The sequence below is a fragment of the Hippocampus zosterae genome, chromosome 7 (genome assembly GCF_025434085.1).
Source record: "Hippocampus zosterae strain Florida chromosome 7, ASM2543408v3, whole genome shotgun sequence".
Lineage (NCBI taxonomy): Eukaryota > Metazoa > Chordata > Actinopteri > Syngnathiformes > Syngnathidae > Hippocampus > Hippocampus zosterae.
In genome coordinates this window covers 24090380-24106184 of record NC_067457.1, presented here as the reverse complement: position 1 = coordinate 24106184, position 15805 = coordinate 24090380, and the positions used below count along the sequence as shown (strand labels likewise).

The window sequence follows — 15805 nt, the reverse complement described above, 5'->3', positions numbered from 1 at the left end:
CCTGAGAAGCTGATCATTTGAGGCAGGTGTGTTGAAGGAGGGAAACACATAAAACATGCAGGTTAGTGGTCCGAAAGACCTCAAGTTTCACACTTGCGAAATAAAATAAATGTAATTAAATACAGTGTAACCAAACAGGATATGAAAGCACTTTTATTTTGGTACAACACCGTTGCGGAAAGACTGAGGAGAGAAGAGAAGGAGGGGTTGAGGTTTTACTTTGGGAAATGCCCCCCGCCCACCAAATTAAAAAAAAAAATGCTGTCAGGAGTAGAGAACAGAAGATAAGCATACCGTGATACACTGGAGTGTGTAAATGCGGAAGTACGTTGCGAACCAAACTAAACGTAAGTTTATTTTTATGAAGTCGTCAGCTGTACACTATCACACATTTTCAACACCTTTTAAAAAAATATTAAATATACAGAAGGGAAATTAGGTCCGGAAGCCCGTGGAAAAATAAATTGCAACAACTCAAAGGGGGGGGGGGTGAGTAACTCAGTTATGTGCTAGCATACAAGCGAAAAATAAAATTCTGTACATTTATGTAACAAAAGGTGGGCGTGGAAAGCAGAACGAGTGGAGGGGGTGGATAAGTCAAGACGTGCTTTTCAGTCACCTCACCATGAGAAGAAATGGCAACATCTAGTGGACAACAAGAGTACTACAACCACGCGACGGCGTCATGTCGCCGTTACCCTGTTACAATTAAAATGACAGTGAACCCCCGAATTTTAGTGGGATGTTTTTTAAACCTATCCATCAGTTGCTGAAAAAAAATGCTGTTTTTTCTGCTCCCTTAAAAAATGATTGTATGCCATCAGTTTAAACTGAAATAGGGTTTTGCTACTACTTATAGGTATTTACAGTACAGTGTTTTTTTTTGGGGGGGGGCATAATTTGCTTTTCAATTGTCACAATTTAAGGTTTCGGAGGGGGAAGTTCACTGGACCAGAGACACGACAAATTATTTGGTGGCCCCTAGAAGATAAAATGTGCGCACAAAGCGCTCATTTGTGGCCACAAAGTAGGGAAATGTGAATATAAATTAGAAAGATTACTAGAATATTTTGTAACCTGTCCTCCGTTATTGGTTTTAAAAACGTGGCTTTTCTGTCTTTGTGCTGTGAATGATGTGCACCAAGATGTCACAAGATTGCGGCAAGGTCCCGTGCAATTGAAAAGTAATGCTTTGCGACTATTTTGTGACATCTGTGGGTCCTTTTCAAAAAATTTGCGTATTGTGATAAAGTTAATTATTTTCTGTAATTTTTTTGAGAAGGACCCGTATAGGCAAACCATCAACCATTACACAGTGTACGATGTTAGGTTACTCCTGGATTTATTTATTTTTTGCTACTCACGGGAGAGTTTGGAAATTCTGACATGTCATGTCTGGGGCTTTCCAAGTATCCTTCTCATGTCAATTATTTTGCTCCATAGGCACCTCAGCAGCTGTTTTGTCAATCTCGCTTTCATCCATCGGTTCCGGTTCAAGCGCCGCCTCGGCGGCATAGGCCGGCCGCGTCGTGGCGTCCTCCGTTAACTCCGGCAGCTCGTCCGACTGAATCTCCCTCGTCTCGACGACCCTCTGCTCGGGAATGTGGAGCGGGTGCTGCAGCTGCGCCAGTCGGGCCATGTCGAAGCCCAAGAGCACGGCGGCAGTGCTTCCGCTGAAGCTCTTCATGCAGCGGGTGCGCTTCTTGCTGAAGAGCGCCACCAGCTCCGACTTGCTGAGCGACAGGCGGCGGCACAGCTCTTCCGTCTCGATGCGGTTAAGGTACGGCCGGAGGTTGAAGTAGCGGGCGATGAAGTCGCGCCGCTCCTCGTACCCGCGGCGGTCCTGCGGCAGCGGCTCCAGCGCCAGCTTGACTTTGGGGTCCGCTTGCGGCATTTCGGGTTCCGGCGGGTCCTTCCGCCGCACCGACGCTCTCTGCTCGCGCTCCCGCTTGTTGATCTCGATGACTTGCTTCAAGGCGGCCTCCAGCCTCTTGGTGGATTCCAGCTGATCTTTGTTCTGCGGCGGCGGCGGCTTCGGTTGCAGCGGTTTCACCGTCACGGTTTGGGGCACCTGGAGGAAGTAGAGGCCCGAGGGCTGGCGGGGCGCCTGAGGGGCTTTGGCCACCAGTTGAGGCGGCGGGGCTGTGATTTTGGGAACCTGCGGTGGCTTCGGGGAACAGCGGCATCGTTGGATGTGCAGCATGACGGCCTGCTGGGTCACCTTGCCCGTGTAGACCCCGTTGCAGTAGATGCATTTGAAGGCGTCGGTCTTGAGGATGGCGTGGATGGTGGGAGCCACCAAATGTTTCTGCTTCAGGTGCTGCAGGTATTTGGACTCCGCCTGGAACTTCTCATTGCAGAAGGGGCAGCAGGAGGCATTGACTTTGACGGGCGCCGCGCAGACTTCGGACCGACTGCTCGGCAGCAGCTTGACGTAGATGAGCTCCAGAGAGCTGGTGACCAGAGCCAGGTCGACTTCGCACTCCCCGAGGATTTCCCGCGGCGCCTCGGTGGTGACGTCAAAGTACGGTATCAGGAGGCCGGCGTTGCTCTTCGTGTAGATCTTGTAGTTCTGGCGGAGGAAGTCGCAGTAAAGCTTGCCGGTGGGGTTGTGCTTCTTGACGTGCTCGGCCAGCTGCTTGACTGAGAAGAATAAGGTGGAGCAGTAGAGACAGCTGAGGCCGTGGAGCAGGTGCTGCAGGACGCTCCTTTCAGACAGCAGCACCTTGCACGTCAGACACTTGATGGTCTTGTCGGGCATCTTCTTGAGGAATGCCGCTCGGCTCGCCAGGCTCTCCGCGCGGGCTGCGGCCAACTTGGTCTGGTGGGCGACCTCGATGTGCATGTCGAAGACGTTGCTAGGGAAGAGTTCGTTGCAGAGAGGGCAGGTGATCCACTTCTTGGCCTGGTTGCTGGTCTGCTCCGCCGGCTTGGTGGAACTCTGCGTGACGGGCACCGCCACCTGGAGCGGCGCGAAGGTGTACGTGGGCATGCCGTTGACGCGGTTGCCGGTGGGGATGAGGTGACTCAGCAGCGACTGGGAGGTTAGCATGGTGCCTTGGAGAGTCACCTGGTTGGCCGCCGGCACCTGCGCCGCGGCGGGTTTAGCTGCCGGGACCAGGACCTGTTGCGCTTGAGGCGAGGCCACTACCGCCGGGGCGGGCGGCTTCACGCTAGGATATTGCACAACCGAGGATCCCCGGAGGGAGATGGTGGCACCGGGCTGGAGTAAACCCTTGGCCTCGGCGCTCGCCAGTTGCACCAATGCCGACGCCTGCGGGGGCAGGAAAGCCTGGTTGCTCCCAGGAGCGCAGATCAGGGTGGCGCTGTTGGACGCCCCTTGGAGCTGCTGTAAGGCCACCACGGTGCCGCTGCCGGCCTGCCCGTTGCTGGGCACCGCAAAGGGCTTGCTGTTCATGGGCTTGGGCGCCAGGTTGGGTAACGTGACATAGAGACCGTTGCCGTTAGCTGTGGAGATGGCCCGGGGGACAGCAGCGGGACCCGCCTTGTTGTCGTAGATCATCGCCTGCACCTGTGAGTAGGGTTGCAAAACGGTCAACGTGAAATATATTCCCCCCCCCCCACCCCAATAACCCTTTCATGCACCCTGTATGCTGAGCTGTCCACTGTAGTAACCGCTGTCCCTGAAAGACTCAAGTTTCCTCTGAAAAAAAACGACTTTCAAGGTTGGAAATGATTGCTTCCATTCCTGTTCATTCCCAAAAGTTTCTCTGACTGTCCAAAAAAAGTTCCCAGACTATTGCAACCCTACCTGCGTGCTGATGCTGTAGTGCTTGGGGTCCACCAGCAAGTGGTGCAGCATCTGGTCCAGGTTGCCTGTGTTGACGGTGCACGCTTTACAGCAGTAAAGCTTGGCGTTGGAACCCGCTATGGGATGCCGGTACCCAATGTATTTTTCAGCCACACCCTCCATGTGCTTGAGGATGATATGCTTCTTGATGGCGAAGACAGACTGTGACAGGTAGGAGCACTTCCTGCACTTGTAGCGCTCAACGGCTCGGTGAATCGCGCCACCCGCCACCGCCGTCGTGGTCGTGGTCGTCGTCGTGGTCGCCACGCCAGACGGTGCCGCCGCCACCGCCGCCGAATCGCTTGCACGCCCACTGTGGAAGAGCAGGATGTGCTTCTTGACGGCGCGCGGGTGGGCCACGAAAATGCACCGTTGGCAGGAGGCGAGTGAGCATAGGCGCTGTAGGTACTCGTGGCAGCGCGCCACATGATTGCGGTAGTGGTAGATGTTCTTGGACGAGTACTTGCACATGATGCAGCACATGGTGCGTGAGCGGTAAGGCCACTGGGGAGACACGGGGACAAGGCACTTAGCTGTGGGGGGAACCCTAACGTTAAAATCTGTGCGACAAAGCCAGTGAGGCTCTGAGACTTGGACTTTTTCCCAATTAATATAGTAAAGGCCTCAAAAGCTTCACGAAGCTTCATCAGCCAATCTCTACCTTTCGCCGTTAGCTAAAGTCACCTTCTTACGTAGTCGGCCGTTGTATCCGTCAGTGAAGTCGGTCCACTCAGTCCCCAGCAAAGGATCCTCTTCCTCTGAGTCTTCCTCAATCTTTTGACCATCCAGCTCCTAAACCAGATGAACAACCAAGAGTGAACGTCGTTATTATTTTACCTTGAGCTATAAATGAGTACCTCGAGAAATTTCTGGCAGTCCTCCAGGCCGATTTCACTCAACACGTTCTTCACCGCCTTGCGCGCCTTGCGGACCTTCTCCAAGTTGTTCACCGGGAGCTGATACATTGTTGCTCACGTCCTTCAGACAAAATTACATGGTTAATGCCATTCCTTTGGCGCACATTTCTTGGACCAATGAAAGAAAGCATTGTTGCGCTAACTTGTACCAAAATAAATAAATAAATAAAAATGCTCCCTCTCCCCAAAAACAAAACAACAAATATTTAAATCCTAGTCATCCCCCTAAAATTAATTAAGGTAACTGGATACTTGCTTGTTTAATTTGTGTGCGTTTTTTTTCTTGTTTTATGAAAGCATGCCAAAATGACTTCTCGAATGATTGCCCCCTAGTGGATGTGAGCGGCGTAGCTAATGACATCTCGGCCATCTGACTGGACGGACGACGCTTGCTCAGTGCTCGAATCTTCCAGGAGCCATCATCCTCAATGAATATAATAATACATTTTATTTGTGGGCGCCTTTCTAATCACTCTAGGAATATAATTTCAATCACTATCGAATGAATAATAATCTATTTACATTTTAAACGGAATGCTATTAAGATAATCGAATTGTGCCAAGTTAAGTGACATGAAATATGAATTAACTTGAAATGCGTGGAACGAGTGCAGACTGGGCACCAATAAAGTGTAAACAAGGCAAGCGTGCGCGCCCGAGTGATTGGGCGCCGCGGTGACAGCATCACGCCGGGTCAGAGGACCATCCTTCCCCGCCCCCTGATGACAGAAACCCCGCCGGCGAACGCCTACCTGCTCCGGGCTCCGAGGTAGGGTTCGGCTATGCTCGCACTGCGTTCACCACACTTCCTCCACTCGTCCCCCAGCGACAACACTCGCCCGCCCGCAGAGTTCTCTCCGTCTTCTTCCGCCGTCGCACTCAGCGGAACCGCATCCCGTGCGTCTGTGCGGCCGCTTCGGGGTTTTAAAACACGTCGTTACTCGTTAGTGAGCCGAGGACAAGGACATTGGCAATTTTTTGCACGGCTTTTTGTCCCCTTTCTTCGCCGTGACGGAAAAAATGGCGCTGAAGTTCAGGATGTGACGTACGGCTGTGTTATTTGCATACCACACAAACTGACCAATGGGCGACCTCCTAGCTTTTTTGCTAGGTAACTTTTTACTAGCCTGCTAATGAGTTACTACTGACTTTCCAAGAGTTCGAGTTAACAATTTTTTAATAAACTTAGACTTTTTGGGATTTCCCAATTGGTTGTGTGGGTTGAAATGCTAGCTCGATCTCGGGGGCGTGGCTACGGGGGCTGTCTAGCGTGATCACGTGGTACACGGATGAGCTCGGCCAATGGGAGGTCGGGAAAGTGAGCTAAATGGGCGGTGCCCTTTTCTGGGTGACGTCATATCATGCCACTTTCATTAGCCAATCCCAAACAGGGCCCCCATTTGGCAAATTAGAGCAAAGTGGTGAAAGCAGGATTACAAACTAGCTCAGCCAAAAATTGTGGAAAGCTATGATCGTAGAACATTTAAAGATTTTCAAGGTTTTCATATATGAAAAATATTTTTAGGAATATTGCTAATTTAACATTACGGTAATTCACAGCACTTTCAAAAATTACGTTTTTTACGGCAAAGTCTTTATGACAAGTACCGGTACCTCAAAACATTTTTCGACAAAAATCAACTCGCACACTTTAAAGCAAACCTCACAACTTTGTCGGTTAGCCATAATGAATTTCCAACATCATTTGACCGGTTTCTATTGCAACATCCCGTTTTGTAAAATGAACTTTAACAAAACGTAAATTGCATATAGACAAAGTCAACACTTCAAATTTACAAAGTTCACGGATTAGGCATAGCAAAACCTTTCACCGCAGCCTCACGTCTTCCAACATAAGAACTTTTACCGTGATCACATTACCAAAAAAAAAAAAAAAAAAGGCTAAGAACAATAGCAAACCAACTTACAACAATAATTTTGCTCAAGCACAAATGGTAACTTTCATATTCCCATAAACCCAGGCAAATCAACAACTCATTTTACGTCAAGGGACAAACTACGCACATATAAAAACATGTTAAAGACTAAATTGCTTATAGTGAAGGCTTGTGGAAGTTAATTTGAAAACTAATACAATATTTTAACATTCTATTTTTGATCTAAGAGCTTGTACATACCAGTGTGTTACATACTGAACAAATTAACAAGTTGGGCATTTCTGTGTGTAAGGAAATCAAAACTGAAAATCAATCACGCTCAGCCAGGATGAATGATTTTAGTCAGAAATGTATTAAATTAACCACTTTCATTACTTCAACAAACACAATTTACAGTCAAAAACAAACAGGGTATCGTCCATTAGTGCTTGTAGACAACAAATCTTTTATGAATACATCAAACAGATGTTGATCAACACTTTCCCAAAGGGTCAGGTGGCCTTGAATACGAAGGTAAGCTGTACAAAATGAGCCAGTGGATGACTTGGTGACCATTTTCAGATGACAAATGACAGTCACATGACAGCACACAGGAGGCCGTTTTGGGCGGAATACAAACAAAACCCCAAACAAACATGAACATCATATTAGGAATAAAGCCATCGCCGTAGCCACAACTTCATCCAATAAATACCAAAAATTGAAGAACAATTTCTTTTTCGCTATGCTAGGGTCTGAGGTACCACAACATTCCTCAAAGGTTTTCACACAAACAACAATAGGGTGCATAAGCAATTTTGTAAAAGGTAAAGTTGAGAGCCACCCCCCACACTGCTGGGTTAGTGTGGTGATTTGGGGGGCTGTTCCCATCTCCAGAGTCATCCATTTTGTTGCATAAACATCACTTGGGCAGGATTGATTTGATATGGCGGGGCAAAAAATAATAATGTATATAGAGGGTGGGGGGATTATTTCATACTAACGCGCTGTCTGGAATGTTGACCACAGCGAGACGCTTGAGGTTGGCGAAGGGAAATTTTAGGGCTACTACACGAAGAAGGTCTTGATCGCACTGTCCAGCGTCACGCCCGCTTCCTGCATTTCGTACCTGCAGACCACAACCAGTCGTCAGTGGATTCTGCGCCTTCACAATCAGGAATAATTGAGTGAGTGAGAGAGATTTATATATACAGGTATGTTATATAAAAATATAATATATGGCCAATGCGATATTGCACTTTTATTGAACTGTGTAGTTTTCTGAAATATTTTGTGCAATGAAGCACTTTCTCCCCATGTATATATATATAAAATGAGACCACACACCCATTAATTCCCCCTTTTTCATGATGATAATGAAATGACGACGAACTAAACATGCCTCTGATGACTAAAACATGACGTGACGTCAGATGTTCAAAAATGCATGACATATCGTCCTATTGTGCTTGTGATCTGTCAAAAAATGTCAGCAACGCATTGTCGACAGTGGTCACGGTAAATGTGGCCACAAACTAGGTTCACTTTTTGTTTTTAGGCTTGCTTTAATTTGATTTTTTGGGGCTTGATATCACATGATTTAAAAACAATTTAAGTTACATTTTTGGGGCATTTGATTTGGTTTTTAAAAATTGATCTTTTTACTTCAAGAAATGATTTTTCTTGTTTGATGACAATCCGAATCTTGTCCGAAGAACACCTACCAGTCCGAGGAGGTGGCAGTGTAGTAGACGGGCAGCTGCGGTGAGGCGCACGTGGCCCCGGCAAGGTCATCCAAGCCGCAGGCGCCCATATTGGCGAAGAGCAGCCAGTCGCCCACGTTGAGTTCGGGCAGGAGGCAGCGCTCCACCACAAAGTCCAACTGATCCAGCGTGGGACCCCACAGACTGCTGGGATACATTGCTGCGTCGGCGCACGGCGCGTGCTGCACGCAAAGCAGTGAGTCATGCTTTTTGTGAGGGAAAGCGACCAGATAGTGAAAATTTGCATATGCGGTAGTCGAAAAACAAATTTGGTTCTGAACGCCCAACAATTTTTCAATACTTGAGAATAAAATATAACGTTTTCTTTTTAAATCAACAATTGGTGAATCCGTGAGTAAGAAAGTGCAGGTAGGCCTTCACTTTATCTGTAACGATATATTTTTTAAAATTACCAAAACAGTCGTCAATTCTGTGACTAGTCTTTAACATCTCCAAGACGAATCAACACCAACTCCCTTTTAACTCATTCAGTACCAGCCAATTCTGGGCCAAGTCTGAAAAGACGTTTAAAAACGTCTTTGGGAGTGAATTAGTTAATTAATTAATTACATGGAAAATGATTATATTTTCCTGTATATTTTGAATTCATTTAATTAAACTAAGGCAAAGTGTTTCAATCCTAATTTCAGATTTAAGGCAAATTTATTTAAAAGAATTGTTCCGTAAACATGACCATTAGGAATGGGCTCAATATAGGGGGGAATCATTTTGATCCACTTCTTGCAAAAGCAAACTCATTTCTTCTTTGTCATGACCCTATTACAAATTTGTCAAATCCTCCCCAAGTGAGAGAAAACAGATGTTGATCAAGCGTGTGGCACAGTTTCGTATTCGGAAGTGATAATTAATGGAACTATAGACGAAAGGATACTCTTGCACTCTTACGGCAACAATTTTTTTTTGTACATTTTGAGCTTCAAATGTGCGTTATCTTCAGAAAACCTTGCACAATGTAACGGGAACTAGTTTTGATCTGTGTACTGTTGAAGGTCAGTCAAGTAGGACATGCGTGTACAATACATGGTCAGTACACATTGTTAATCTTAAGATCCCCGACCCGCTTTCAAGTGGATTCATTCAATCGAGTGGGCGGCTTCCAAACCTTGTGCACTGACGGGGCGGCGATGGCGTTCCCTAGGAGCTTGACACCAAACGGGCCATAAACGCCCTCGTTCATGTAGTACAGGAACTCCGCATCCTCGCCGTTATCACCTGACGACACACATGAGGTTTGAAGAGTGAAACAACAACAATAACAACACAACAGGACACCGCAGTGGAATTTGAGCTCTGGCCATGTACTACGATTAGTCACCAGCCACGCGTAGCTACTTTGCGGCCATGTGATTAATTGGACCCACCTGGAACGAAGCCATCCCAGCAGCGGGTCACCACCTCCTTGGCAATCACATTGACGGCCAGGGTGAACGCTGACGCCACATAGAAAGAGCCTGACTGGGCCAGCACGCGCACACCAGACAGCGGCGGGAAGTAGGCTTCCAACAGCGGGCCGAGGACAGATTCCACCTGTGTACACAACAACGTATACATAACATTAACTTTGATGACTTGTTTTGTCACCCATCTGTTATGCAAAAACGCTGGGTTCTGATTTTTGTTGCATTCGGGCAAATCTCAGACAAGGTCCCTTCGATGACAAAACTGACACCAAAATGGCCACTTCAAAACAAAATGTCACATTTATCCCGTCTTATCAGACATGGCTTTGTGAGACTTTTTGGTGGGTCTACTCAGGATGGACACCCCTACCCAAAACTCACATTCTTAGCAATTTAGCATCATCCATCTGTCCATCCTATGTGCTTCAAATATAAAAGCATTCATGTGGTTAAGTCAAACCGACTTTCAGACCTCTGCCAAAAATGACCCCGAAAATAATTCCCGTCTCGTGCTGCTGACTTGAACCTCAAATGACGCCGATTTAGCCGTCAGTCACGGCCTCACTAGCTGCGCTGAAGTTAACACAGCTAGCTAAACAAAACCGTCAATAAGTAAACGAGTCTTATCTGTGTCCTTGCTGACACTAATCAGCAGGTCAAAGTCTGACCTCATCAAGATGTCATTTAAGGTGTTGACCTGTTTAAGTTGGAACTCCGACCCGGTGAATCCACCGCCAATGTCCAGGATGTTCATGTTGAAGCCCAGGTCCGCCTACAATGAACAACAAACGGATGTGAGCTTCCAAAAGGCCTGTGAGTGGGGACCACCTGAGCGGCAGTTGGGAAATCATTCACTGTGCTTCACATTTTACGGTTGTTCTATTATGAAGGTTTACTAAGTGCTGGGTGAACTCGATGCATGTCCACATTTGTACTTATTCCAAAATGTATTACAGGCATACCTCGATTTACGACCATAATCCGTTCCAGAAGGCTTTCCCATAAAATATGCATAAAACCCTGAGCACTCACCCCCATGTCGAAGACGCTGCGGGCGTCTGCCAGCGCGTGGCCGTAGGCCCGCTGGAGCTCCAGGCAGGAGGTCGGCATCTGTAGGGCCACACCCACCACCTGCACGCCGAGCACCTTGGCCGCCTCCAGCAAGTGACGGCAGCTCTTCGGGGTCGCGCCGAAAGCCATGCTGGTCTCAGCCGCGTGAGCCTCTGTGCTCAGCTGCAGCAACAATCTGCAAGGCCATATAACATGAACTATTAGTCAGAACATTCCACCTTATTTTCTCGTTCCACTTCTTGAGCAACTATGATATTACGCTATTTTTCTTTAGACTGACTTGGCACGTGGGTGGAGCCGCGCAATCTTGGCCAGCTCGGCCTCATTCTCGCAGACGAGATGGTGGACTTCGTGCTTGGCGGCAGCCTTGATGAGCGCCAGCTGCTTGCAGACGCCCGACAGGATGATGTTGTCGGGCGGCACGCCGTGCTCCAGCGCCAGGTTGACTTCGGCCTGCAAATGACACAATACCATTAAAAACCATCCAAATCAGAGCTGACCTTGTTGTACAAGCCGCGTGCGGTTTTAATGAAATCAAATACTCACTTTGTTGGCGCAAACGAAGCCCAGGCCCAGGGAGGCGAGCACCTCGAGAACTGCCGGGCTGCGGTTGCACCGGAGCGGGAAGTACGGCTGCAGCCGCTGTGTGGCACTCTTCCAGAGAGAGTGCTGGCGGATCAGAGCGCCCAGGTCACCCACGATGAAGGCGCTCTTCTCCACCTATCAACACAAAAAAAGCAGAAGATTTAGCGGCACCAACAGAGGCGCAAATTACAACTTGATTCTGGGAAGATGATGCACGTTTCTTCTCTTCACTCTGGTACAAATGGCAACTTTCCATGTAAAATGAGGAAATTGTCCCTGTAATTTTACAATTCTGGTTAAAAAAAATAAAAATCCTGCAGTATGGTTTTATTTAACTCTTTGACATCTTAGAATACCAGGATTACGATTTAATATGAACCCCCACCCACCCCACAAATGTGTTGCCTCTCCCAATCTGCCGTCAAGTAAATAAGCTGCAAATTCCCAGTGTGTGTACCAACCGGGGCCTGTTCACGGATGCGCTCGTCGATGACATCGTCGAGGGTGGCACCACCCCCCAGCAGCTCGACGGTGTAGCCGGCGGGTCGGTCGGCGAGTCCTTTCATCTTACCCATATTCCAGCGAGCCAAAAATCATTAAGAATGAGTGAAAGAGAATCTGCAGCGAGGGGGTCACGACTGAGCCAAATGGGGGTCCTGCCGGTTATGCAACAAACTGAGAGGTGGTGGTGGTGGGGAGGGGGGGGGGGGGCGGAAAAAAAAACGACATCATTATATGAATGTTGGGAGATTGATAAACAGGAGAAACAACATGTTGGCATGACTCACATGGACAAGTCGGGAGACGGACGTGTCCCGCTATCAGCTAGGATCCCAAGGCGGCTCAGCGTTGAAGTCGAAGTGCTCCTGGTAAAGAGCTGCCCCTAGGCCCTCCGGATAGCGCTCATACACCTGTGTTGAGACGGGGGAGCCCTGCACGCAGATTCAAACGCATTCAACATTATGGCAGCAATTTGTTATGTTCTGTCTCATTCATCCAGGGATGTTCTGTGCATTGTTAATAATCCAAGGTTTTGTCACATATACGGTTGGATTTTATTTCACAATTCCCCCCACCCAATATTCTTTAATAATTTGAGTTTTTTAAGGGTGTTAGGTCACCACCATTTTCCACATACTGAATTTTTAGGGTTCAGTTATTTTTTTTCCTCAAAATGTCAAGGGGTGTCAATACTCTACAAATTTGGGCTATTCTTGTGCCGACCCCAATAACAGGAATAAATTCTTCAGTTAATAAACAAGTTGTTTAAATAGCTTGGATACATTAGTCCATCTTCTGATCAAATTTGGGATTTTTTTTAACACACTGATCGGTTCCAAGCCCCTGATTGTTAAAAGCCGAATAAAAAGATGTAATTCATCCCAGCAGGGAAAATTACATTATCACAGCAGCATATCACAAAGTACTAAACAAATACCAACAGCAGCATTAAGGGGAAATTAAAATCGTTCTCTGTAGGGGAAAAAAAACAAACTGCAACCTCACATGTAACATCACTTTTTTCCAACTCAGTTGAATCACTATGAAGGTTAATCAAATAGTTAAACTTGCGTTTCTTCTCATTGTGGCGAGTTATTAAAACGGGTTTTGTCGTAATTTTTCTCACCCTCGGAAACAAGGCTGCCCTTTTTAAAACTACTGGAATGGCCATCTTTGATGAAACGCCAAATGCGCATGCGCACCAAACAACTTGACAACTGAGATCAGTGATTCAATGGCGACGCCAAAGCCGAAAAGACAAAAGCGGCAAATATCGCGACGAGGGGTCATTTCTAGCTCCTCGAAAGGCAGTAGTGCAGAAAAATAGACAATTTGTCGCCGAAAAGGGGTCAGATAAATGTTGTGGTGCCAATGAGCACACCGCCATAGAAGCTGACATTGTCGGCTCACGTTATAAATAGCCAGGCACAGCACCGAATGCCTCTATGACATATGAAATATTCCACCGTAACGTCAGACTGTCTCGCTTATAGTTTTAGGTATTTGAACCACACGTTAAGACATTCGAGTAGACGGAAAACCGCACTGTAAAGGCCTGTCAGGTTTGGGTCAATGGAGGCGGAAAGAGCAGCCCGCCATGTTAACGCCACACAGAAACTTACAACACACTCGGGCCTCGTGACGAGGCCATCGACTTACGTGAGATAACGGCCAGAAGGTTTGAGAAAATCGTCTTCTCTTTTTCGGCGGAATTTTTAAAGAGTAGTGGGCCCCACGTTGAAAGAAAGAGCAGCGGCTGTTGCGGCCATATGGTTCGTCGAAGCTTCGTTGCTCGCAAGGTCCTCGGCGTCCTCTTGCCTCTTCAACAGTAAGCAAGTGACTCCCGCTGCGGCGGTAGGAAGTAGCAAAGGTTCAGCAACGGCTCGTGGGCGCGGCCTCGGCCCTCCGTCAGACCAATCGGCGTTCGGCGTTCAGCGATGGCCGAACCAAATACGCATTTCCGAAAAGGGCAGGGGTGTTCGTTATCTGCCTTACGTAATAGTGCACTTCTGGGAGGATGGACGTTCGCACTCGCCGTTGTCACTCAGGGCAGGGCTTCGCTTTCGTGCGAGTTGTCGTCAAACCCGTCACAATCATTTGGAAGCCAACACCCTGTGTCTCATTCGTTTTTGTTACTTTATGGATTTGGACGCTGATGGTAGCTCCGAAAAGTAGGCCCGAATGTGAGCCATTTATTTCGTTCATCCATCCAGGCTCTATTCCACTTGTCCTCCCTCAGTGGGTGTAACGGGCGAACTGGAGCCCTTTACCCAGTTGCATTTGGGGATATGAGTAGACCATGGACTGGTCGCCAGATAATCACAGGCATGTATGGTTTGGGAATGCACAAGGCAAGGAAGCCAAATCAAGATGACTTTTGGCGAGGGAAGTTAAGATAAGATAAGATAAGATATCCTTTATTCGTCCCACAATGGACGTTGCTTCCACCCTGGACTTGCTACCAGCTGAGATCCATGGGAATGGGCAACAAATGTATTCAAGTAGAAGAGCAAATGTAAAAAGTACACCAAATAATTACTCGTGTAAAACTAAGAAGTCAGTATTTTTTTCATGAATAAATAATACAAAGCAAGGTGAAAACTGCCACAATAAATTGTCTAAATTCACTTTCTTTGTTTACCCAAGATGTGAATCGACCCCAGAAACCATTTGAGTTCTGGCAATTTCCATATTTATCCTCAATGCAGGGCATACGCTGTAGCCTTTTTTGAACGTGCACAAATACAATCTGCATTCACGCACGGTGTTTGACCTGCTGGTTTCATTCCGGACACTTTCATTTGCAAATGCAGACCAAAACATCAGTTTCTATGTTTCTCAAGTTTCAAATCGAGTTCTTGAAGGCTGAAATAAAGATACACATGACAGCGCATTACAACAGCTGCTCTTTTTCTATATTTATTTGTAAGGTAAATATGCATTTCCACCTTGTTTCACGTTAACAAAAACTTTGATTTTGTGTGCGTGTATGTGTGTGTGTGTGTTTGTGCGCGCGTGCGGGTGTGTAATTCAAAAGAGGACACTTGTCAAGTTCTCATGAGGCCCTTGAGGCCTGAAGCAAAGCAATTAGCGCAAGTGGAACACACGTGGGGGTTTTTTTTTGGTACGACTGAGAAATTTGGAAGTAGAATTCAGCCATTGCAAGGTCAGACCTCAAGCTCCCAAAAACCTTTGCTCAAATAAAGTGGTAACTTTTTTATTAAACATGTTTTCTCACATTTTGCTCAGCAAAAAAGAAGTCTACTCTTGATGAGTGTTAGTAGGTGACCAGCTAGCGAGCGAATAATGTTAGCAGAGGACTCCAGAATTCGGGGCTAACATCAGCATTAGCGTGTGACCCCAATGTTCTGGCTAACCCAAGTCTGACTTAAGCAGCGTTACGTTAGCGTTAGTGGTGGCCTCCAGTGCTCTGGCTAACTAAAGGTCACAAACATTAGCAGTTTACTTCAGCGTTTGGCTAACTACTGTCTGACATTAGTCTTAGAATCCAGTGCTCGAGGGCTAACTAGTGCTAATGCGAGAAGTGAACACCTGTGCTGAGGCTAACTTGCGGCTAACGTTAGTAGTGGACTCCAGTGCTTGTATCGAATATCACCAAATATCTTTGCCATTTGTTTTCAGTGGACTCCAGTGATCTGGCCAGCTAGTGGCTAACATTAGCTGTGCACTCAAACATTCTGGCTAATTATCTGCTCACATTAGCAGCTGACTTCAATTCTCAAGGGATAAGGAGCGTTTCATGCGATTCGTGAACACCAGTGCTCGAGGTAACTTCTGGCTCATGTTAGCAGTGGACTCAAATGCTCAGATTGAATATCATCAGATAGCATTTGTTATC

The 15805-nt window shown here is 47.2% G+C and overlaps 2 protein-coding genes across 4 annotated transcripts; both read right to left on the bottom strand.

The window, feature by feature from the left end:
• Window positions 1-135: 135 nt before the first annotated feature.
• Window positions 136-5792, bottom strand: LOC127605094 (activity-dependent neuroprotector homeobox protein 2-like). Of its 2 annotated transcripts, none has more exons than XM_052072681.1 (5): window positions 5481-5792; window positions 4669-4789; window positions 4496-4603; window positions 3773-4315; window positions 136-3532 (listed from the first exon to the last, which is right to left on the bottom strand). In XM_052072681.1, the coding sequence occupies exons 2-5, from the start codon at window positions 4774-4776 to the stop codon at window positions 1424-1426; spliced, it is 2868 nt and encodes a 955-aa protein (XP_051928641.1). In that variant the 5' UTR covers window positions 4777-4789; window positions 5481-5792; the 3' UTR covers window positions 136-1423. The 2 variants fall into 2 exon arrangements, with proteins under 2 accessions (XP_051928641.1, XP_051928642.1); XM_052072682.1 differs by having other exon boundaries at window positions 4504-4603.
• A 1165-nt stretch (window positions 5793-6957) lies between these two features.
• Window positions 6958-13811, bottom strand: LOC127605095 (antizyme inhibitor 1-like). 2 transcript variants are annotated; one of them, XM_052072684.1, is made up of 11 exons: window positions 13606-13811; window positions 12256-12377; window positions 11907-12120; window positions 11407-11580; window positions 11141-11313; window positions 10822-11035; window positions 10487-10561; window positions 9751-9916; window positions 9492-9601; window positions 8330-8550; window positions 6958-7734 (listed from the first exon to the last, which is right to left on the bottom strand). In XM_052072684.1, the coding sequence occupies exons 3-11, from the start codon at window positions 12018-12020 to the stop codon at window positions 7674-7676; spliced, it is 1308 nt and encodes a 435-aa protein (XP_051928644.1). In that variant the 5' UTR covers window positions 12021-12120; window positions 12256-12377; window positions 13606-13811; the 3' UTR covers window positions 6958-7673. The 2 variants fall into 2 exon arrangements, with proteins under 2 accessions (XP_051928644.1, XP_051928643.1); XM_052072683.1 differs by having other exon boundaries at window positions 12234-12377; window positions 13606-13810.
• Between the last annotated feature and the right edge of the window lie 1994 nt (window positions 13812-15805).

Excerpts from the sequence above, each read along its gene's own strand:
- LOC127605094 (XM_052072681.1), bottom strand. The coding sequence starts at position 4,776 with ATGTATCAGCTCCCGGTGAACAACTTGGAGAAGGTCCGCAAGGCGCGC. Across the intron at positions 4,316-4,495 it reads ACGGCCGACTACGTAAGAAG|TGGCCTTACCGCTCACGCAC; the intron begins GTGACTTTAGCT and ends GTGTCTCCCCAG. Across the intron at positions 3,533-3,772 it reads ACTACAGCATCAGCACGCAG|GTGCAGGCGATGATCTACGA; the intron begins GTAGGGTTGCAA and ends CCCTACTCACAG.
- LOC127605095 (XM_052072684.1), bottom strand. The coding sequence starts at position 12,020 with ATGGGTAAGATGAAAGGACTCGCCGACCGACCCGCCGGCTACACCGTC. Across the intron at positions 11,314-11,406 it reads GCTTCGTTTGCGCCAACAAA|GCCGAAGTCAACCTGGCGCT; the intron begins GTGAGTATTTGA and ends TGTCATTTGCAG. Across the intron at positions 9,602-9,750 it reads CTGGGATGGCTTCGTTCCAG|GTGATAACGGCGAGGATGCG; the intron begins GTGGGTCCAATT and ends GTGTGTCGTCAG.